We start from the raw sequence: 25,258 nt of genomic DNA, 5'->3' as shown, positions 1-25,258 counted from the left end.
CCGGGCCCAAGCATTTTATATATAGCACAATAACTTGGATTATGGAAACTAAGTGGGGAATTCCAGGCTTCATTTTAAGTAATAGTGTAGCCAAAAGGATTCCTAAAAAATTATCTGGGAACAGAATAACAAATGGCTTTCTGTCTTAACCAAAGCAATTAAGAGTAACGAGTACATTAAACAGTCTGCAGTTTGGTTATGTGAAGTTACCATTCAACAAGGTGCCCGTTTAAATTGTAGAAATGGCAATGATGCAAATAGCCATTGGTCTGGACAGCAGATGCAGCAACAGACAGACATGGGAGATGATTGCCTTTCACAATGTGAATACTTTTCCCTTCAGAGAGAAGGTAGTACAGAAAGCACTCGGGTATCGTATTCTTCATTCACAAGTTTTATTTCTCGCAATTTTTGTATCTTCAAAGTTGATTTGTCTTTTAAAAAATTAATACTTCTTATTCATCATACATTTTGCCCCCTCCCCCAAGGAAAACAAACCCAGGGAAGGTGTAATTTAGGGGGCAGTTGAAATATGTACTTTAGGTTCATGACAAGGCTTTCCAGCCCACCATCCTGCACATATACAAAATGGCAGCACCTCAGGTTCACCTGAATGAAGTCCCAAATGCCAGCCCTAGGCAAGTAATGCAAGTGCACGCCAAGGGAAGAGCAAAACAGAAGCTTTCCATTTACTTTCCGTGGTAGTTAGCAAAGTCTTCAAACCGTCTCATTTGGGAAAGTGAAAAGTAAGTATATAGAGCAACATCATGACCCAGCCAAGAGTAATAAATGAAACCAGAAATAATTTACCTGGGCCACAGAAATAAATTTGTTTTATCATGTTTTTCATTAAGTCCCCAGCACCTGAAGTAGCAAGTTCTAAATGGGCTTCTAAAGGCATGCAGGTTTTCACACACATCTACAAAGAATTTCTTTCACTCAAACATAGCACAGTCAAGGATAAAATATTTTTGGAGGCACAAGAAGAGCACAAGAAAGAACGAGTAAGTATATGCTTGAGGCCTTTTGTATGACGAAGATGGTATTCATATATAGAAGCAGTGAAAGCTGTTAAAGTGCTACATAAAGCTGTAAGTCTAACATACACACAATTCAACTGCACTGCTAATTATGGTTGTCTTTATTTTCTTTTTCCTTGCCCAGCCCTATCTAAACAAAATAAAACTACAGGACTGAAATTTAACAACCCATTAAAATCAGCAATAAGTTATGAAAATCATAAAGCTTTTTTTTTTTTTAAAGTAATTAAGGGTAGTTAAAGTATACAAAGTCCAAACAGCCAAGAATAAGGTCTCCAAAAAGGTTTCCTGGGTTAAGGGACAAGGGCCGTGGGGAACCTTGGAGTTCGAGAGACAAAGGGAAGAACACAAGACATTAAAGTGCAGGCTAGAAATTTCACTTAACATTTCTGAAAATATGGATAAGAGCAACAATAGCACCTGCACTGTGGGACTGGTGTGTAAGGACAGAGGGAAACTGCCAATAGGAAAACGGAAGCAAATCTTTACATTAAATTGAGACAAGTGCCAAACTTAACTATGTTAACTATGATAGTGTCTACTATAAATATCCAATGGTTAAAAACGGGTAAAGGTAATGATTCTAAAAGAAAACAAACAGCATTGACCTTTTTCTACCTAGCCCAGACCTCATTCATTTTGTGCACTATAGTGAGGTGTGAGGTGTTTTTGTCATTATCAAATGCTGCATCAAAATAGATGATTTTTCCCCATGTGTTTTTTTTTTCACTATAAAAGACATCTATGTTTTTATGGACAAGCTTTAAAAAGATGTCATTTTGGTTTTCAACACATACAAACAGTTATCAAAATCTGAAATAAAAATGCTGTCGTGGCTCAGACCTGGGCCTGCTAACCTGCGTGCACAACTTTTTCTGGTCCACGCAGACAAAACAGGCACACAGAGCTTTTTCTGTCTGGCCCCTCAATCCGAACTCATAGGCCCAGCACGATGGAGGCTATCGTGCATGGATGCCCCCATGCTGTCCGTGGGCCTAAGGAAGCTACTGAGCTAGCAGTTGGGTGCCCTAGTGCTAACAATGCAGTATAAGGTTAGCTTGCTTAGCATGGAATCCAACAGAAAGCTGAGCTGCATGATGATCCCTTTCAAAAGGCTTCATGGGAGTCTCCTTTTCTTCTTTTGCAAAGCATGAAATGAGCTTTGAGCTTTTTTTATTTTTTAAGAGTTGATCATCCCTAGGCTATTTTAATAGCTTCTTTGGCTATCCAAAATTAATGCCTTGTCATTACTGTGGGTCTGATTTATTCATTTGTAGGACCAAGAAAGCTCAGGTAGAGTTCATAAGCCCATCCTTAAAGGTGTTTACTCAGACTAGTATGAACAAACTAGAAAATAAAGAGGATGGACTCTCCAATGTCCTCTTTCAAATCAACTAAAAAATTTCAAACATTTCTGCTGCCATTAGAAGTTCTGATTTTTAGATAATGAGTATCAATATTTGTTCTGTTGGGGAAGCTCTGCCCCACTTTTTCCTAAGTATTTGCTTAAATAGAGAGGTCCTCTGACCCTTTGTTCAAGTATAGTTTTTGTTGTGTTTAATTTTAAAGAGGAGACTGCATCATGAACCCAATTTAAGAGACTGGATTGAATTGGCCCGGTGAATATTTTGCCCTGCACTGTTATATCATGCTGGGTTCTAGGAAGTGAATGAAAGTTTGACACTGGCACTGGAGTAACCTTCGTCACTCCCAATACTCTGCAGGCTGCTGTGGTCATCAATGTCACTGATGCTGGTAGTACTGATATTGTCCACTTCTCCATGGGAGAACTCTGTGCTTTCAACATCCACTTCAATCTCCTCTGCCAAAGGGAAAAAAAGGACCGACTGTTAGTAACTTGTTCTGATTTCTTTTAAAAGCCAACATGGAGTTACTTCCTATTGTATAAAATTATTATTCCAGTGTATCTCCATTATATTTGTATAGTGTATGACTGTATATTTCCAGAGAACAGAAGGAACTGAAACAGACCCTTTTTGCAAAGGGAGTAAAATGTGTTGGTCTCCATTTAGGCAGCAACCTTACTGATGCCTTTGACACCAGCTTGCCCTGGGCCTTCCACCAAAAGCACTTGGCCTGTTTAGTTTTAGTGCTTAATATTAAATTACTCTAACCCCAGGTTTAACAACTGTTTGCATTAAACTAGAAACTAATTCTTAGTGCTGTTTATTGATCAGAGTTGCTTTTGGGGGGCCATACCTGGTTGTGCTCAGGGCTTACCTCTGTCTCTGCACTCAGGGATCATTCTAAGCAGACTCAGGGCCATATGGGATGCAGGGGAATGAACATGGGCATGTACAAGGAAAATACTTTATCCAGTGTACTATCTCACCAGCCCCAGTTGCCCTTTTTTGTTTTGTTTTGGAGTCACACCCAGCAGCGCTCAGGGGTCATTCCTGGCTGACGCTCAGAAATCGCTCCTGGCAGGCTCGGGGGAATTCAAACCACCAACCTTCTGCACTCAAGGCAAACGCCTTACCTCCATGCTATCTCTCCCCCCCCCCCCCCAGTTGCCTTTTTAAGGGAAGGAAAAAACAAATTTGGATAAACCAGAAAAATTTTTCCAGTGCTGGAATAGCACAGAGGGGAGGGCATTTGCCTTGCAAGCGGTAGATCCCATATATGGTCGCTGATACTAGCACAAAGTAATTAGCACAGGTACTAGCTGCCAGGAGTAACCCCTGAGCACCACCAGGTGTGCCTCTTCCATAAAGAGAAAATTTTCCATTTAGTCTTTGGGTAATCTACAGGTGTTTCTGTAGGCTTGTATGACATATGATAAAGATCTTTGACTTTCAGTAACTAAAGTTACAACACAAGTCTTGTTTTAATCATTGTAATTTTCTTGCATTGGTGGTAGGAATGTTGCACTGGTGAAGGTTGGTGTTCTGTTTGACTGAAACCCAACTACGATCATTCTTGTAATCATGGTGCTTAAATAAAGGTTTTATATGTATTATATTTCTACATAAACATACATGCATTTTACAGGCATATGTGTGTGGATATATGTGGATATATATATATATATATATAAATATATATATATATATATACACACACACACACACACACACACAAAGATAAAGTCCCTGCCCTCTCTTAAAAAAACACTGCTTGAGGGCTGGAGAGCTAGTGGCCTTGCATGTGGCCAACCTGGGTTTGATTTCTGGCACCACATAAGATTCTCATGAGCCACTCCTTCCCCACTCCCAGGTGTTCTCTGAGCACCACCAGGGTATGGCCCAACTCCACCCCCCAAAAAAAAATCCCAAAAAAAATTATTTGAGGTTTTAAAGTCTGGATTAAAGTGAGATCTATAATAAAAGATTATAAAGGTATTCTAGTGGTGGTTTTTAATTTTACTTAAAACATGATTTATTAAAAAAAAAAAACGAACGATTGGTAATATCTTGTTAAATACTACATAGACCATCACCAGTAAGACACAAAAAGCTGTATGTGGGAACCAGAGCAATAGCGCAGCCGTAGGGCGTTTGCCTTGCATATGGCTGACCCAGGATGGACCTCGATTCGAACCCAGCATCCCATATGGTTCTCCAAGCCAGGAGCGATTTCTGAGCACATAGCCAGAAATAACCCCTCAGGAGCATCACTAGGTGTGGTCCCCCCAAGAAATAAAAACAAAAAATAAAGCTATATATGTATTTTAAAATAATAAAAGGTAGTTGGAAAAACTTTTCTCCCATATAGCTCATCGGATGAATTCAAGACCATTCCATTCTTTTAAATAAAACACAAAGTCTGATGTTTTATATTTGGCACTGACTTTATGAGTTCACACGAATCATAACTGCTCTAGAAAATACGCATTTTGCCTCAGCCCAGGAAGACAGTAAGTTATTTCAAAGAGAATAATTTCACAAAGGACTTGTTCCTCTAAAAGTTTTAGTGATTTGTTTTTAACATTCAAGCAGCTGTCCAAACAAGCTGTATAAATAATACTATGAATTCCTAACTAATTGTTTTATGTCTATAATACTTCATAAGCTACTTAATATTTTCCAGTAACAAAATACTATCCAGCCTACTGCTGGGAAATAAAACTAAGACATCCTCTCAAGGGGCTGGAAAGATAGTGCAGTGGTTAGGGCAACTGCCTTGCACACATCCCACTAGGTTCAATCCCTAGCATCCCACATGGATGGGGATTACTAAGCACTACCAGGAGTAATTCCTAAGTGTAGGTCATGAACATTTTCCCTGAACATTTTCTAGTATGGCCCCAAACCAAAAATAACCTGCTTAATTCAAAGTAAAGTGTTTCTCTAGCCAAATGGACTACCAAAATCACTGAAAATATTTTGTGTAGTGAAAAAGATGGCTGCCAGGTAAGAATAAGAATGGTATTAGCATGGAGTACAAAAAAAAAACAACTATAATTATAAAGATACACCCTATAACTTGGGGGTGGAATGGTTGTAGGGAAGAAACAACAGGAGACTTGTTAGTTTTAGCTAACAAAGTCACACAGCCAGTAAATAGTCCAATACTGGGAATAAGGGCTGCCTTCCTAATCTAAGGGTCATTCCTATTACACCTCACTAATCATTCTTGAGGATCCTGCTGCTGCTTCTGATAAACTGTTCTTCAATAGTGAGCACCAGATAAAAATGAAACTTACATAGCAAAACAACAAGCCCAAGGACTTTGAGGCTCATGAGTAGGGATAAAAAAATCCTAAATTGAAAGAATTATGAAAGAAATCCTATGGAACTAATGGAAAACTTGAGAACAATAAAGATTAGACATTTAGTACATGAAAGTACATATAAGATAACCAAAACATCTGCTCCCTGAAGGTACAAAGAAACCAACTCAAAAACGATTGGGGGGAGGGAGGCACGTTTATTCCACTTATCCTGATGGGTTTTATTTTAGACTACCATCAAGTTGGTGAGCCAAAACAAGAATGACTTGGGGTCAGAGAGAGTACAGGGGTAGCCTAACCACACATTTCCAATGCAGGGGTCTCAAACTCAATTTACCTGGGGGCCGAAGGAGGCAAAGTCAGTAGTAAGCCTTGAACATTGGGGGGTGTGACCCAAACAACTAAAACAAAACAAAACAAAAAAAGATTCTTTTAGGGCAGAGCCACAAAAATGTACGGAGGGCCGCAAATGGCCCGCGGGCCACGAGTTTGAAACCCCTGCGTAGCACCACTGGATATTATCCCCTGAGAATTTACCAGGTATACTGTATCTCAAACCCCTTAAAAATGATCATTACAGAAGCATTCTAGTTCCTTGGGAATAATGATCAGTGCAACAATTACCACTGATGCTAAAACTATTAAGTGGAAAGCTTACAATTTCCACAAATGTATTGATGATATAAACTCACTAGCCAATCTTATTATTAGCATGGGAAAACTAGACATATTATAGTAGCATTACTTCTGAAGTCTTCTTAAACAAGAACCTAAGTTTAACCAAGCTACTAAATATGCCAGCGAATTTACAAGAAATACAAGGGACACCTATGTTCCTTCTCTATTAGATGACACCTGTTTGGTTTCAATCAGTCCAATCCAAAATGTAGGACATTCTAGGCCAGAGAGAGGGGCATGATCATGCAGAAGTGCATGATTTGCAGGCTGGTTTTCCCAAGTTGCCAGGGACAGGTCCTAAACTCTACCAGGTATGGCCCCAAACACAAACTTAACAACTGTGAGAAAAATTCTAGTTTTGTAGTGCCTACAACATGAAGTGTTATTATTAGAGGAGAAAAAAGGAGTGAAAACTATAGTTTTAAAAGGCTGATCAAATAAATGTAACATAGCATTTGGATTCTGCTTCAAGTATCAATGGTAAGCTGCCATTCTTGAGGAAAAAAGAAATCTATCAGGTTGGATGACATTAAATAAGATATGATTTTTATTTTGCAGGATATTATTACAGTATTATTATTTGATTTTTGGGTCACAACAGAAGCAGTTGTAACTTAGGAGTTACTCCTGGCTCTACACTCAGAAATCTCTCCTGGCAAGCTCAGGGGACCATATGGGATGCTGGAATTCAAACCACCGTCCTGCATGCAAGGCAAACGCCCTGCCTCCATGCTATCTCTCTGGACCCTACAGTATTATTTTCAAAGCACTGTTTATGCTGAAGCATTTAGAGACAAAATATTAATGTAAGGGCCAGAAAGTAAGTTCAACACCTAAGGCACTTCTATTACACTTCTATCACTCTTGGCTCAGTTGTGTTGACTGTTATTGTCCTCTGAGCCCTGGCCAGGGGTAATCCTAAGCAGAATCAGAAGGTAAACCCTGACATTGTGGCCAAAAACCAAATTAATGAATAAAAATATTAATGTTATTAATATTAAGAGTTCATAAAAAATACAGTGAAGGTCAAGGACTCAAAAGACTGGATGGAGCACATGCTTTGGATGTGGGAGCCCTGATGTGGGAGCACAGTGTGGCCTCCTAATACCACCACAAACAATTCCTGCATACTAAGAGATATGGCCAAAAAAGCTAAAAGACGGAAACAAAATGTAATGAGGGTGAGAATGGTGGTAAACAGCTGAAACAAAGACGATAGAAGGGTGACAGTTACTCAAACTGTATTATGCATACCAAAGTTTGTTGTTATATGCAGAAGTAGTTCTGCATATATTGGAAATTTTCTATAACAAAAAGTTATAATGAAAAGAATTTCTACAAATTTTTGTTTTAGAATCTGCAAGGTCTTTTGAGTTATATTTTCCCAAATATAAGTATTAAAATCCCCAGAGTTCATCTGGTGTTATAACCCTGAGCTAGTAGAATCTGAAAAGATCACTAAAATTTCATTTCTATTTTTTATTGGTTCCAATTCTTTTGTGTTTTGGGCCACACCCAGTGTGCTCAAGGGATTACTTCTGGCAAGCTTGGGGGAATTGGATAGCGAACTCAGGTCAGCTATGTGCAAGGCAAATAAACTTACTGTACTCTCCCCAGCCCATACTCTAATTCTGGTCAAGGACAAATTTTCTGGGACAAATGAAAAGAGAAATGAGTCTAATTTAATAAAGCTTATCAATCTCGCCTATCTTCCTAACACAAGGAACTGAAAAGGCACAATTTCGCTTCCCCCCAAAATGTATAATCTCATCTACTGAGAAAACATTAGACTTGAGGCAATTTTACAAAACCTAAATTGAGGCATATTATACAATACTCCTAGGTAGTAGTTTTCAAAAGTGTCATGACAGAAACATTCAGGATCTAGCTAATGCAATATTTAGTGCAATTCAGGATCTCAGGAAGGATGTTAGCAAACTGGTGCAGTCTGAAAAGGCCTACAGACCACATCACTATAAAGGGAATCTGGGGAAAAGATGTAATGAGAACTCAATGGTTGACTACAGAAAACTTGGGACTTTTCTGTAAATTGTTTCAAAATAGAAATGTAAAATATATGCCTATATTCGAGAAAAAATTGTTCATATAGACACTGTTAGACCATGTGTGACTACATAAAATCTTCTATGTTAGTATTGTCTGAAAAGAGCTAAAAGTCATACAATGACTTCCAAACCAACCCCAAATCCTAAAATAGGGATGTCCAGTATTTCAACAGGGAAGATGCACATGATTTACCTCGCTCTGAATCAGAACGATCTGAAGAAACAGTTGATCCAATGCTATCCATTCGTATTCGTTCCATCTCCTGAGGACCCTGCAGCTGTTCTAGTCGTCGCTTTAAAAATCTCTGTTCTCGTTCCAAATTCTCTAGCTGGTGTTGGCTCTTTCTTTCAGCTTCTTCAAGTTTCTAAAATGATAAAACATGTTTGTTCATCATCACACAAATAATAAAACTGATTTCTAAGTATCTTGAGACCCTTGGCTGAGAAAATATAAACAGATATATGCAAATACGTGTGTGTGCATATATAAAAGCATACAGACATATGCATTTCTATGCATCAAAAATAGTTGCCTTCACTTTGTATGATAAATGCTGTGCTACCAGAACAGAGCCAATCCTCAAAATCCATAAAGTCATCTCCATAAAAGAAAAACACTGCATTGTGGTTTGATGGAAAAATACTGACAGGCACCGCCAAATGAACTCATCTCCACCAGAGGGCACAAATGCATGTCTTTGGATGTCGGCAGTGCAATTGTGATTTTTCTAATATGCCCAGTTTCTCAATCGCTATACTGTCCATTTAGTTTAGCCAGGTTATGTTGCCCCGCAGATGAGAGGATGATTTTAGAAAGACTTTTCTTGAGTTCAGTTAGTAAGGAGACCAGGGTGAGCTAGCTAAAGTATATGAGTAGGAATAATTGATTATAATTAAACCAATACAAAGAATCATATAGATCTATAAGAAAAAATTCTCACCTTGATATGTGCTTTGGCTTTGTTAAGCAAACCAAGTGTTGTGTGCCTGGTACAGTCTGGTCCTAATGGAATCAGAACTTTTAAACGTTCTAAACAGAGGCGCAGATGAGCTCGTCTAAGAAAAATTAAAAAAATCAAATCAGTAAAACCTGAGTATTCCACCAGAAACACACTAAAACCTATTTAAAGACAATAGTTTGTACATAATTCAGCTTGTTTTTAACCCAGAATTCTATTTCAAAGTATCTGCAAGTATAGGTGAGCATACTTATTTTCAATCTCAGCCATTTCCTGCATTCTGTAGAAATGGTCACATTGCTTTAATCTTCCCTATTAGCTGTGTCAATTGTATTAAAGTAGGAGTGGAGAAGCCTGTAAGGAGAATTATCCTTGGTTTTGCGTACGTAAAACCACTGGGTAGATTAGGCGGTTTCAGCTAGATACCCCAACAGGATATCAAATCCTCACAAATTTCTATTCCCCTCTACCTTTCACATACACAAACACAACTCTTTGTACAACTATAGTGGTCCTATAAGTGTTACATGTTGCTATGTTGAAACATTAAACTTATGATAATTTCTCATAAAAATGGCAATTTCATAACCAGGAATATAGGACAAAGAGCAAGTGTACATTCTCTGCTTATAGGAGGACTGGTTGGATCCGTAGCACAGCAGAGCTGACCCAGAACCAAGAACAACCCTTTAGTACTGAAACAAAGAAACCTCTGAGTTCCACCAAGATCCACCACCCATCTTAAGCTTGACTATTCTTAAATTCAGAATAATCTGAATCCAAAAATTAGCAACTTTATAGGATCGAACACAACAGAGTAGCAAAATTCTTTGATCATAAAGAACAGCTTCTTAAAATGGGCCGTGACCCATATGGAGTCATGTAACAATATGGGGGGGGGTCATAAAAAAGAATCTGGCAATATAAAAGATTTCTTGATGTTCAAAAATTAATTCAAAATAAAACATGAAGAACTGTTTCTGGCAGCCTCATTCATGTTACATTTCTTGGGCAAAGGAGGTCACAAGTGGGAAGAGTCAGAAGCTCTGACAATAGGATAGGGTTAGACAAAATACATAGCTTGTAATCAATTCTGGCCACTATAACAAAAACCCATCAAATAGCCTCCTAGCTTCCTAATACCTAAACATACTAGCTTATTTGGCTTGAATTTTTATTTCTCTCTTGCTATATTAGGCACCTCTAATTGTCTACAAATAGAAAAAATGCAAGTGACAAAATTCCTTATTGAGTCACTGCATTCTCTAATTCACCCATCCAGTAATAAGTTAGGGGAAATTTCTCCAGGAATTGCAAGCCAGGATCATAAAAGAACTTAGCATGATGTGCACTCTAGGTACATAATTTCATTATAAAACAATACCAGTTCCCATACTGTTTCTATTCTTCACAATGCAATCCTCAGATAGTATATTTGAAAAGAAAATCTATATGTTCACAGTTGATTCTTATTCCTTAAAGAACTATAGTTAAACCTTTATTAACTCTGAGAGCTGAGTAGCATTCAGTTGTGCCAGTGGGTCAGTTTCTGTGCAATTCGCTGCTACGTGGTTGGACTGGAGTGTACCATGCCGAGTGAAATTAGAAAGAGGAACAAACAAGAATAATCTCTCTACATGAGGAATATAAAGAATCAGAGTGTGTGTGGGTTAGGGTGATGATGCAATAGTACAGTGGGCAGGGTGCTTGCCTTATATGTAGCCAATTTGACTTTAATCCCCAGCACTCCATCTGGTCCCCCAAGCCTGCCAGGAGTGATCTCTGACTACAGAGCCAGGAGTAAGCCCTGGGCACTGCCAGATGATCCCTCCAAAAAAAAAAGAATCAACCAAAAGCTACAAAATTAACAAATGCCCAAAAACAACAGAAGTGGTGTTCTTTAGGAAGCTTACCACAGGGGAGGTATGGAGAAAGGAAACTGGGGGTTGGGAGTAGGGAAATGCACTGGGACAATAGTAGAGGGAAATGAAACTCTGGTGGGGAAGCAATGTGCTGAAATGTGTTGTGCATTAAATTCTATCATAAGAGCCCAGAGAGAGAGCACAGCGGCGTTTGCCTTGCAAGCAGCCGATCCAGGACCAAAGGTGGTTGGTTCGAATCCCGGTGTCCCATATGGTCCCCCGTGCCTGCCAGGAGCTATTTCTGAGCAGACAGCCAGGAGTGACCCCTGAGCACCGCCGGGTGTGGCCCAAAAACCAAAAAAAAAAAAAAAAAAAAAATTATATCATAAACCATGGTGCCTAAAATTAAAAAAAAATATTAAAACTCAAACATTTAGTAATTCTCAACTGCACCAGGAACAAACTATATTCTCCAAATTTCTCCTCAGAAAGGATCAAGTGATTTTACTAACTCAACTAGCAAATTCTCTTTTCTTTGTCTTCAGGCACAAGAAATAATGTCAACGAAAATTCTTAAATGCAATTTCAAAGAGAGCAGGTGAAGGTGATAAGCAGGCAGTTATGTCACAAGCAAGGATGATTAAAGCTAGTGAGGTCAGAGGTCTGACTGATGAATTGTCAAGGTTTTTTCCAGGACCCGCTAGTCCATTAGTACTTCCATCCCAAATCTCTTGAGTTCAATAACTCAAGTCTAATGGGTAATATCAAACTGAAATCTGACATACTTAACGAGTCCAAAGGAAGTTTTTTTAATGGTATCATAAAATTAAAAGTATTTTTAATAAATTTCTCTCAATGACATTTTACAATTTTTAATGGCAATAGCTCTCCTTGTATGGTAACACAAATCACTGAATTTTTAGCATAAATTTTATTTGTAACTGGAACACATCTAGGTGAGAACTCTTCAACCAATCAGTGTTCCTGGTGAGCAAAATAAAAACAAATCCACAGTAATAAGTGCCTTTGATCCCACCTCAGGATCTGTGCAGATACTGAGACCTCTAAACACACAGCTCTGATTGTATCACCCTGGACAGAGCAGAAGTCTTCCACGCACCACAAAAACACCATCGGGAGAGTAAATGATCCTGAGCAAAGTTTAGGATTGATCCCATGACAGTATACTCCAAGGACGGAGAAATCCCATATTTCTTAGGCCAAGTGAATTCCTTTTCGAATGACCCCAATATTTACTGTGGCAGGGCAGGAGGGAAAAAACAAAAATACAAAAAGCACAAAAACTTGGTTATTTTATATATATATATATATATATATATATATATATATATATATATATATATTTCACCTTCATTTATTATTGTTATTATTTTTATTTACCTATCTATTTTGGTCGATTCCTCTGTTTGGGTGTGATTATTGAAACTGTTGTCCCCAATTATACTTATTTTTTTCTTTTCCTTTCTTTTCTTTTGTTATGTGCTATGCCATGTTTCTTATTTCAAGACCATGGCGTGTTTTTTGTTTGTTTTGTTTTGTTCCTTGTTTGTTTTTTGTGGTGCTTAACGATATAGCCGGAGTCCTCACTGGATATTTGACACTTCTTTTGGTACTGGTGGAGTGTTTCACCTTCTTTTTCTCCTTCATCTCCCAAATCGAGGATGAGAGCCTCTAGAAGGATTCTGCCCATTTTCGGGGTATTAGACTCTTACCCCAGTTTATTTATTTTCTCTTTTTCAGGCAAAACCACGCAACTTGAACTAGCTAGTCCTGCCTCCAGTTAGAGGGGGAAATAAGGGAGTCATCAAGACCAAACAGGTGCAAGACTACTAAGTAGTAGGTTAGATACAAAGGGGACCACATATTCTAGCCACCCTGGGGGTGAGGGAAGAGGAAATGGGAGGTAGGACAAAAACGGAGGTGTAGGGAGGACAACTTGGTGATGGGAATCCCCCCTGATTTTGTGTAAATATGTACCTAAAATATTGTCAACAATATGTAAGCCACTATGATCAAAATAAAAATTATATTAAAAAAATAAGTGCCTTTGAAATGCTACTAGAATTACAATCGTATACTATATCTAGGCAATAATACTTGATTTGAACAGAGGGTGAGGAAGGAGGACAGTTCTCTTGCTTATGACAGTCTCCAAAGCAGGCTCTGAATTCAGTCATCTGAATGGTTAAAACGGACAAATGTAAATAGTTACAACACAACTAATTAGTAAAGTTAATAAGTATCGCACCATAAAATAATGTTAATTTTGTTTAAATTATTTCATCTCAGAAATTTTACATATATATCAGAAACATCCTTTGCTTAATTTTTAAGAACCTTTAACATGACTTTTTTTTTTTTTTGGTTTTTGAGTCACACCCGAAGGTGCTCAGAGGTTACTCCTGGCTCTGTGCTTAGAAATTGTTCCTGGCAGGCTCGGGGGACAATATGGGATGCCAGGATTCTTTTTTTTTGTTTGTTTTTTGGGTCACACCGACAGCGCTCAGGGGTTACTCCTGGCTCTATGCTCAGAAATCGCCCCTGGCAGGCACAGGGGACCATATGGGATGACGGGATTTGAGCCACCGACCTTCTGCATGAAAGGCAAATACTTTACCTCCATGCTATCTCTCTGGCCCCTAACATGACTCCTTATTGGTTTTACAGCAAGAAAAACAAGGTGGGACCATTTCCTGTTTTGTGAGCTTTTCATCAAAGCCAATAAAACCTAAGTAGAAATCAACTAAACACTAATATTTCTCTACCTTTTTAAAAATCAATCAATTGTATGTTTATTGCTCAGCTTTCCTGTAGTTCATGATGGTTCAGATATTTGCTTGAATGGCAGAATGTTAAAAAAAAAAAAAAAAAAAGGACCCCCGTGCCTGCCAGGAGCTATTTCTGAGCAGACAGCCAGGAGTAACCCCTGAGGACTGCCGCGTGTGACCCAAAAACAAAAAAAAGAAAAAGGAAAATTTAAAAGTTTAGAGGCCAGAGAGATAGATAGTACAGCAGGAAGGGTGCTTGCTTTGTATGAGGCCAACTGGGGTTGGAACCTTGGTATCCCATAGTGTCCCCAATTAGTCTTCCAGGACTAATTCTAAGTGCAGAGTGGAGTAACCCTTGAAAACCAGTGGCTTTCAACCATTTTTTAATGCCTGCAGATTGGCACTTGGAAACCACTAATCTACATGAGCAATGGTGGAGGGAAGCAGACACTAATAGAAAGTGCGGTGTTGGAGCACTTTAGACATGAAACCCTATCGGAACAGTACTGTAAATCAAGTCCTAAAATAAAAGAAAAAAGAAAAAACACACAACAAAACACTGATCTAGATACAAGAGAAAACATTATTCTGTTTCACTTGGTTCCTAATGAAATGAATCATACAAGTAATATGGGCCACAGAAAATGAATAAAAGAAAAGATTGTAATCAGAGGAGGTAGACTTATCAGAGAAGCTGAAACTTGACTTTGAATGTGAAGACTTTTAAACCCCTATTAACTGAGAGAAGAGTAAAGGTTTTACATTCCTATAGTGGTGAGAACTTAAAGCTTAAAATACCTGTTTCTTTTATTTAAGGGAAAACATCTGAGTCAGGATTCTGTAAGGAACTAGCCATGTTCAGTGTCTGACTTTGATGACCTGCACGTGTCAGGTCAGGATCCTTCCAGTCACTGGAGTGAGGTATAAAGATGCCTTAGTGATGGGCCCGGAGAGATAGCACAGCGGCGTTTGCCTTGCAAGCAGCCGATCCAGGACCAAAGGTGGTTGGTTCGAATACCGGTGTCCCATACGGTCCCCCGTGCCTGCCAGGAGCTATGTCTGAGCAGACAGCCAGAAGTAACCCCTGAGCACCGCTGGGTGTGACCCAAAAACTAAAAAAAAAAAAAAAAAAGATGCCTTAGTGACAGGGGAAACCACTCTCTGAAATCTTTTGTCATTGTTTTAGGGCCACACAGATGATGTTCAGGGAACTATGTGGAATAAGGGGGGTCAAACCTGGGGAGGCAAACAACTTATCTGCTGTATTATCTATCACTCTAGCTCTCTAAAATCTTTTTAACTCAAATACCAAATATTTATTTTCTTGGTCAAATATTATAATTATGCTCTTAGATCAGTTTACCCTGAGATAGTGTTTCACACTTTCCATGTTTTATAAAATCTGGCCTTCCAAATTAGGTGTCCTCTATTCTTCTATGTGGAAGAGTATATATGTGGGTGCTGAATGCCATTTCCTCTAGTATTCTATTTCTACATCAATCAGGTATTTGAGAACAAGGGGTTAATAGTAGCTGAAGGACAGCAGAAGAGAACATACTTTTTAAACTTTCCATTCAAATACTGCATACAGTTTCCATATACTGCTGAGGAGTCTAGGGATAAAGATTATCTTCTGCGACTATACACTAAAAAAGTTAAACCAGGGGCCGGAGAGATAGCATGGAGGTAAGGCGTTTGCCTTTCATGCAGGAGGTCATCGGTTCGAATCCCGGCGCCCCATATGGTCCCCTGTGCCTGCCAGGAGCAATTTCTGAGCCTGGAGCCAGGAATAACCCCTGAGCACTGCCAGGTGTGACCCAAAAACCAAAAAAAAAAAAAAAAAAAAAAAAAAAAAGTTAAACCATAAAAATCTATTCTCTTCCTCGTGAGAATTTCCTCTCTAGCAAATAACTGAAATACAACGTAAAGTAAAATTTTCATTTCTTCACAAAGGTGCTATTTTGCTCTGACTCTTCCCACCACCATCTTCCAGACTGCAAACTTAACCACCAATGAATTGAAAGACATAACTTTGTTGCCTCTTGGTCCTTTATTTTCTTGTGTTCATTCTCCTATGACTAGGGATGCAGGATCTGCCATTACAAACAGCCAAATCATGGTAGTTTTTTCACTGTGGGCAGGGGAAAAAAAGATGAGAGATGGAGGGAGAGCAGGAAAGAGCTTGGTTTGATCTGAAAAGCCTCATGCACTCAGGGTAAAAAAAAAACAACTTTCAAACAGAATGTTTTTCAAGGTGTGGAAGACCTGGAGATTAAGGAGAAGGATTCGTGGGAAGGTATGGTCTTGACCTTTGGTTATAATAAGGATGAAGGCTGGGGAAAGACAAGACTGTTCTTCAGGATATTCTCATGAAAGAACAAACAATATACTAACAACCAATCAAGAAAAATAACTGGGCCCGGAGAGATAGCACAGCGGCGTTTGCCTTGCAAGCAGCCGATCCAGGACCAAAGGTGGTTGGTTCGAATCCCAGTGTCCCATATGGTTCCCCGTGCCTGCCAGGAGCTATTTCTGAGCAGACAGCCAGGAGTGACCCCTGAGCACCGCTGGGTGTGGCCCAAAAACCAAAAAAAGAAAAAAAAAAAAAAGAAAAATAACTGATGGGGCCGGAGAGGCACAAGCAGTAGGGAGTTTGCCTTGCACAAGACTGACCCAGGATGGATCTTGGTTCCATCCCCAGTGTCCCATATGGTCCCCAAAGCCAGGAGCGATTTCTGAGCACATATCCAGGAGTAACCCAAGCATCATCGGGTGTAGACCCCCCCCCAAAAAAAAAACTGACAATGAAAGTTACAGAACTACATCTGCTAGAATGTGAGATTAAAAAAAATCATAGCTCCTGGTTGTCACTTACTTAATTTTTTACAATACATGAAAAGCTCAATCAGAACTATAAAACTGAGGGGCAGGAGATGGCTAGGATGGGAGCAAAGGTGTCTGCCTTGCATGCAGTTGACCCAGATTTAATCTCCTGTACTATATATGGTTTCTGGAGTGACCCTGGAGTGATCCCTGAGCACAGAACCAGGAGCCAAAATGGGTGTTTCACTGAAAATAAAACTATAAATCTGCAGTCTTTTCTAATTTAATAAGTGATAGTACAGCATAGTTGAGACTTCAACAGGAAAGCTCTCTGCTGAAGGAAGGGGGCTCCTCACTGAGTGGAAGTGAGAAAAGAAATGGAGAGATACCAAAGTACTTTTATTTTCAGACACTTTGAGGTCCATCTTAAAATGAAGTTTCAAAGTGAGTTTCATCCAAGGGGAAAGGCAATGCCCAGTGACTAACCCTATTAGAGAAAAGGTCCTATCAAAATTACCCACACCTTCAAAAAGGGCAAGCCCTTGTGGGAAAAGGAACAATAAGAGTCTGTTTGGCTTTTATTTTGGTAGACTGAGATCATTTTTCCCTGAAGGAACCAATGCTGCTTTTTATTTCAAACTTCGTAAACTCTACTGCAAACTGAACTATCACAGCACATGAAGAGAAATTATTTTGCTATAAAACTCCCCCCTGCCCTAAGTAGCTATTTTAAAGTATATGTATATCAACAACAAACAGCACAGTGTTTAGAGGAAAGAACTTCCTTTGGGATTTGGGGGGGGGGGGGGAGGAATCATGATGATGTTTTTCAAGTTCTTTTGAAACTCTAATCCCTCTGCCCAGTAACAATAAGACATTTAACTCCTGCCCAGGCTCCCAAACTAACCATTGGTTAATGCCCTTGGAGACATAGCACTTGGTTGGAACTGGCTTGTCTTTCATTCCTCCAATACAGAAGATTTTTGCCAAGGAACAAAATCTAAATAGAAAACTAGTCAAGTGATAGGGATGGTACTTGTGTTCCCCTCTCTGCCGAGTATTGCACAATGGCCTGTGAGTCCTTTAAGCCACATTCTTCAGAGCCGCAAGGGCTTGTGGCCAAGTTTCCCCAAGTCCCTGCACACTTCTGTGAAGAACAGCAGCTTGCTGCTTATCCGGCACATTTTCTGTGGCAAATGTTCTACGTTTTAAAGTGCTGAGAAACTTCTGAAAATTTCTACTGTAACCTGCCTGCCTCCTTTTTCTTAGGTAAAGAATATATTAAAAATGGATCAGGATATGATCAAGTGCTTGTGAATTTTATTAACAAAACAAGTATGATCATATATGGCTTCTCAGCTCATTCTATTTGTGAAATAAGAAAACCCAGACAAGTCATATCACAAAGTAGTAGATAGTTAGATGTTTTTGCTTCAAACTTAGAAATGATCAGGGCTAGAAAGACTAGCCAGTGGGTGGGGTGATTGGCTTGCATGTAGCCAATCTGGCTTTGATTTTAAGCACCTTATGTGGTCCCCCCACGTCAACCAGGAGTGCAGAGTCAGGAACTGGGTGTCATTTTCCCCCAAAAAAGCCCATAAATTATCTACTTCATAAAAAACAAATAGCAACTAACTCCCAGCTAGTCTCGTGGCAAGTGGCAATTGACATTTATTTCTCTTGCATTAGACCTGATTATGGTGATACAAAGCTCAATCTTAACAAAATAAAATCATAAGAAAATTGCCTGGGCCCTCATTTCACATGTCAAACAAACAAAATGACTTTCACTTGACCTCGATATCAGACCTGAAACCATAAGATATATAGAACAACACATAGGTAAAACACTCCAGGACATTGAGACTAAAGGCATTTTCAAAGAGGAAACTGCACTCTCCAAGCAAGTGAAAGCAGAAATCAACAGATGGGAATATATTAAGCTTAGAAGCTTCTGCACCTCAAAAGAAATAGCGCCCAGGATACAAGAGCCCCCCACTGAGTGGGAGAAACTATTCACCCAATACCCATCAGACAAGGGGCTAATCTCCAAAATACACAAGGCACTGACAGAAATTTACAAGAAAAAACATCTAATCCCATCAAAAAATGGGGAGAAGAAATGGACAGACACTTTGACAAAGAAGAAATACAAATGGCCAAAAGACACATGAAAAAATGATTCACATCACTAATCATCAGGGAGATGCAAATCAAAACAACTATGAGGTACTACTTCACACCCCAGAGATTGGCACACATCACAAAGAATGAGAACGAGCAGTGTTGGCGGGGATGTGGAGAGAAAGGAACTCTTATCCACTGTTGGTGGGAATGCCGTCTAGTTCAACCTTTATGGAAAGCAATATGGAGATTCCTCCAAAAACAGGAAATCCAGCTCCCATACGACCCAGCTATACCACTCCTACGAATATACCCTAGGAACATAAAAATACAATACAAAAATCCCTTTCTTACACCTATATTTATTTCAGCACTATTTACCATAGCAAGACTCTGGAAACAGCCAAGATGAATGGCTAAAAAAACTGTGGTACATATACACAATGGAACATTATGCAGCTGTCAGGAGAGATGAAGTCATGAAATTTTCCTATACATGGATGTACATGGAATCTATTATGCTGAGTGAAATAAGTCAGAGAGAGAGAGAGAGAGAAAGATCGCAGAATGGTCTCACTCATCTATGGGTTTTAAGAAAAATGAAAGACATTCTTGCAATAATAATTTTCAGACACAAAAGAGAAAAGAGCTAGAAGTTACAGCTCACCTCAGGAAGCTCATCACAAAGAGTTTAGTTAGAGTTTAGTTAGAGAAATAACTACATTTTGAACTGTCCTAATAATGAGAATGCATGAGGGAAATGGAAAGCCTGTCTAGAGTACAGGCGGGGGTCGGGTGGGGAGGAGGGAGATTTGGGACATTGGTGATGGGAATGTTGCACTGATGATGGGTGGTGTTCTTTACATGACTGAAACCCAAACACAATCATGTATGTAATAAAGTTGTTTAAATAAAAAAATTTATATTGAAAAAAATGACTTTCACTTATATTCCTCTTATTTAGTATCCTGTAAAGTAATCAGATAGAAATATCAAGTGTTAAAATGAAGTTATGATTACATATAGTATTACTCTATTCACATTAATATTAAAGAGATCATCCATATAAAACAATAAAATCAGTAAAGATGAAATAAACTTATTCTTGGAAACATTTTTATTTTGCAGGGTGAAGGATTGAACCCAGAGCTCCAAACATGCACAGCAAGTACCTTTATCACTGAGCTACATCCCTGGCCCTCTTCTAAAGATCCTTTTCTCCTAATAAAATCCAAGTTGTTCTTGGCGTAGAGAACCAGAGCTTATTTAAAGTCAGAGGTTAAATACAATATGCCTTCCAGAAGTCATAATTTTCCTCTAAAGATTTGAAAGCGAAACATGATCTTATAGAAAAACAAGCACAGATAGTGCAAAGTGTACTTTTAGGATAAAATAAGACCAAATAAATTTTACATTATTCCACACTACATTACAGGGCCTCCAGAAATCTATGTTCAAATATCTAGAACAAATTACTACAAGTCAATGTCAGAGGTCTGGATTTGAGAACATCTTTTCTGAATCATGGCTGGGTTGATATTTCCCAAAGGGTAGAGGAGTACAGTTAAAATTCAGGGACAGAGAGAGATATGTGCTTGATGAATAACAAAACAGTAATGTGGGGTCGCAGAGATGAGATGCTGGCTTTGCAGGCAGATGACCCTAGTTTGATCCCTGGCACTGCATACCCTGAGCACCACCAGGAGTGAGTGAGCTCCGAGCACAAGCACTGCCCTATGTACCCTTACCTTGCTACTCCAAATGGTGACATTATTTTTACAAACTACAAAATTCCATGTAGGATGAATTTAGGGGATATGGGCTTCCCAAGTAGTGTGCGGAAGACCCAAGGATCCCTCCTGGTGGTTGTTAGTCAACCAGACATGATTCAGAAAAGATGTTCTCAAGTCCAGAGCTCGGACATTGATTTGCAGTAATTTGTTCTAGATATTTGAACATAGATTTCTGGAGGCCCTGTTTTATTTTTATATTTTTTAATGTTTTTACTCCTGGTTTTACACTCAGAAATCAACCCTGGCAGGCTCAGGGGACCATATGGGACGCCAGGATTCGAACCACCGTCCTTCTGCATGCAAGGCAAACACCTAACCTTCATGCTATCTCTCTGACCCCTGTTTTTATGAATTTTTATAAACATTTTCATATTACTTTACTTAAGTTCACCAAATAACTAATTGGTTCAATGTGAGGACCCTGATGAGGGATTACCTGGACTACCAGTACTGCATGAGAGGCTCCAGGGCTACACCAGATGATGCTGGGCCTTGGGGGCTGCACCTCTTGACACTTGGGGGACCGGATAATGCCAGGGATTGGGTGCATATGAGGCACCTCACCTTATCCCTTTCCTTTCTCTGTAGGCTCTGTAGGTTGAATTTTTTGGTTTGTTTTTAGGCCACCAGTTCTCAGGGTTTATCCTGGCTTAGTGCTCATGGGGCCATATGTGGTGGACATCCTTGCAAATCCCTTCTGTAAAACCATATATATGCTTTTTGTACAACTAAAACCATTTTCTCCCTATTGTGGGCATCTATCTCATGTGTCTGCATATAACCAAACTTGGTTTTTTTCTGGAAGGCCTTCTTTGCCAGGTCCCTTCCTCAAATAATTTATACTAATATCTATATTTCAAATTGCTTTCTAGTTAAAAGCAACTCTACCTTGAAGTCATTTCATTTTTTTCAACAACCAAAAAAAAAAAAAAAGAATGACAGTGGGGAGGATGGATCTAAGTTTCTGGTGGTTATTTATGGAATTCTAACTCAAGAAAGTTGAGGTAACAATACTAAGGCCTCCAAATTGTGTAATAAAATGCCAGATTATACTCATTAAAAATCTGCAAATGGATGCCAAGACTCTGTGTGTGTGTGTGTGTGTGTGTGTGTGTGTGTGTGTGTAGCTAAGATCACCATCAAAGATGATTACATGTAGAATAACCAACCATATCCAGCCTAACTACTGATTAGAGTTGACATCTCAATAGTGATGCAGAGTTGCCTGCAGTTATTACAATAGAGTTTACCAGAGCATGTACAACAATGGCAGGCAAGGATTAAAAAAAAGTAAATAAAATTCACAGATAATATTTTGAATCAATTTCCTGGTCACAAATTCCAACTGTTTGGCTTTATTAATTGCCCTCTCACAAGTGGAAAATAAACAAATTTGTTTGTTTTCTGCTCCAGGTCTTGTCTGTGAAATAGTACTAATAATAGGTCTAATGGAAAGGAAATTTCTAAAAAAAAAAAAAAGCAATAAAAAGACAAAGCGGGGCCGGGTAGGTGGCGCTGGAGGTAAGGTGCCTGCCTTGCAAGCGCTAGCCAAGGAAGGACCGCGGTTCGTTCCCCCGGCGTCCCATATGGTCCCCCCAAGCCAGGGGCGATTTCTGAGCACATAGCCAGGAGTAACCCCTGAGCGTCAAACGGGTGTGGCCCAAAAACCAAAAAAAAAAAAAAAGACAAAGCCAAAAAATTCACATAGAAGGGCAAGTCTAATGACAGAATCTTTCACAAGGACAAAAATAAATGCCTAAGTGGACAGGTCTCTTTTGGGGGGATATTGGTAAGCCCTACAGTGTTCAGGGCTTACTCTTGATCTTGGGGTCTTGGGGGAATCATACGGGGTATCAAGGATCAAGACCAAGTTGACTGCATGTAAGACCTAGCACTCTGTCTGCTGCACTATTTCTATGGTCTTACTAACTGGACAATATAGAATCCTAGCAGATAAACTGAACAACTTTATTTGTATGGTTTCATAAGATATGAGAACCACTAACCAATCAAAATTTACAGTATAGAACACAAAGAATTTTGTTTTGTTTTGTTTTGGGGGGAGTCACACCGGCAGTGCTTGGGGGTTACTCTTGGCTCTAAGCTCAGAAATTGCTCCTGGCAGGCTCTGGGGACCATATGAGATGCCAGGATTCAAACAACTGTCCTTCTGCATGTAAGGCAAATGCCCTACCTCCATGCTATCTCTCCGGCCCCATGCTTTTGTTTTTTGAGTCACACCCAACTGTACTGGGGACTTACTCCTGGGTCTGCACTTGGGGACTCTTCCTCCTGGGTTCAGGAGGGGATTTCATATCGCGTAAAAGGTTGGCTCTCTATAAAGCACCAAAAGATTTTTTTTTAAATATTGATTTCTTAGGAAGACCTGACTCCTGAGAGCCCCATTTAAAATAGAACAATAAATTAAACTTTGGTTTTGGAAATATGCGCTTTTCTCTGAAACTCCCAGAAAGAGCCCAATCTTCAGAGCAATTTAGCAGAAATCGCTCACTTGCTGTCCATTCTGTGCTAAACTCAGCTTTTGTACACTGATTCCATCTCTTATCTGTTATGAGGATTTGCTTTGAAAAACCTGATCATTCATGCACCATATTTCTTCTCTGGTCACACAGGAACTTTCTGTATTCCAAGTTTCAAAGTCTGGGAAATAGGACTACATCACTGGTGAAAACAGTGGCAATTTGTTCTAAATACAAAATACCTTATTTTCCTTTGGCAATTCTCCAGGGATTAGGGTGGAGGGAAAGGATCCTCCTCTCTGGAGTGCTAGGGTTCCGAACCTGGCCTCCTGTCAAAACCTCACTGTGGATGGGATAAAATGTTTCAAAATACTGTTCCCATTAATTTGGAAGATGATTAAAGAGTGTTGCATTATGAACAGCTTTTTTGTTTCTTTGTTTTCAGTTTTTTACTCTTCACCCTTTTGTCTGTGTTCATCCCTACCCCACTGGCTGATTTACTGGTACCAAGGAGCAGAGAAATGCTGCTGTCCAAAAGAAAAAGCATTCTCTCCCAGGGACTGTGGAGCCAATCTGCAACCACAACAGTAGCTACTTGTTAATTTTCTATTTGAAACACAGTGATGTCAATAGTATTGTACCCTGCCAGCCACCATGGGGTAAAGTACATTTTGAAACCAAAACAAACTTTCTACGTGCTGGCAAGTCAGATCTGAGGCTCGGAGATAACGGCACTGCCAGCCACTGCCCTGGGTTTATGTACCAAATGGACGCAGCGTGCAATCTCGCCTGCTTTCTGAGGAAAGTTGAGCAGCTTTGCTCCTACACACCTGCTCCTACACACCTCTCGGCGCAAATGGCTGATTCTATCAGTTGTAGGAGTGAAAAGAAGAAAGATCTGATGACTGATCTTGAATAAAATGGCTATCATACATGTCTCAAACAGCATTAAACAGAATGCTTTGTAATGTAAATTTGGCCTTGTAGAATCATACCATAAAAATAGCTCAACACCTTTTAAATGATCTCTCTGAGAAGATGAGGTTGGGATCAAATTCAATTTCAGGAGGTATATTCACTTAGGAGGAACAGCATCGATTAGTAAATGGGATGGGAACACCCTTGGCCTAAAGAATGAAGGCAGCTAGGAAGATGAAGATTCTTCATCTGTCCTAAATATGAGAAACCTGATACAAGGAGCTGAAAAAAGAATGGCAGGGATGGAGAGACAGTCCAAGCTGTAAAGCACTTCACCTGCACACTGACAGCCCAGGTTTGATCTTCAGCACACCCAGTTTCTGAGCGGCACCGGAAGTGATTCCTGAGCACAGAGGTAGTTGGAAGCCCTGTGCACGACCAGGTGCGGACTCAACCTCCTCCACCCAAACTATGAAAGGTGTGGCTTAGCATTCCAAGCAGGAATTATTTTCAGTCTTTTTTTAATATAAATTATCGCAATTTCTCAAAAATCAAAATACAGAAGTCTTTTGCTTGGTTTTTATTTTATGCTGGATGGGTGTGGAGAAAAAAAATTGGCAGGGAGGAGTAGCAAAGATCAATTTTCCCCACCAAATCCCAAACATTTGTAGATAATTTGTAACAAATGGAAAAAAAATAAGATGCACAAAATTAAAACATAGCAGAGTCCCGCAGTGACAAATAATTAATGTTTTGGTATATCTTTTTATTTCTGTTACTTAACTCTTCTGATCTTCCTTCTGTGTTCTATATAAACCAGATTTTTATATATAAACCAGAAAAATACTAAAATATACTAAAAATTAAAATACTAAAATACTAAAAAGTAAAAAAATTTAAAAAAGAGAAAGTACAGTAAACACTGTCGTTACAGGTTGTTCATGATAGATTTTTTTTACAGATAAAGCTGTTTATGATTGATTCAATCATACAATGAGTAACAACCTTCACCCATTCATATTTTTCCCCACCA

At 39.2% G+C, this 25,258-nt stretch overlaps 1 protein-coding gene across 2 annotated transcripts in view; it reads right to left on the bottom strand.

Annotated features, from left to right (window-relative positions):
• Positions 1-375: 375 nt before the first annotated feature.
• MXI1 (MAX interactor 1, dimerization protein) overlaps positions 376-25,258 on the bottom strand; it is a 101,806-nt gene continuing 76,923 nt past the window's right edge. For both annotated transcript variants that reach the window (XM_049790584.1, XM_049790585.1), the window contains exons 4-6: positions 9,419-9,533; positions 8,671-8,842; positions 376-2,862 (exon numbers count right to left, since the gene is read on the bottom strand). In XM_049790584.1, the coding sequence (XP_049646541.1) occupies positions 2,699-2,862; positions 8,671-8,842; positions 9,419-9,533 (451 nt within the window). In that variant the 3' untranslated portion in view covers positions 376-2,698. The remainder of the gene's footprint in view (positions 2,863-8,670; positions 8,843-9,418; positions 9,534-25,258) is intronic.

The sequence above is a fragment of the Suncus etruscus genome, chromosome 17, assembly GCF_024139225.1.
Source record: "Suncus etruscus isolate mSunEtr1 chromosome 17, mSunEtr1.pri.cur, whole genome shotgun sequence".
Taxonomy (NCBI): Eukaryota; Metazoa; Chordata; class Mammalia; order Eulipotyphla; family Soricidae; genus Suncus; species Suncus etruscus.
This window is presented reverse-complemented; position numbering and strand designations above follow the sequence as displayed.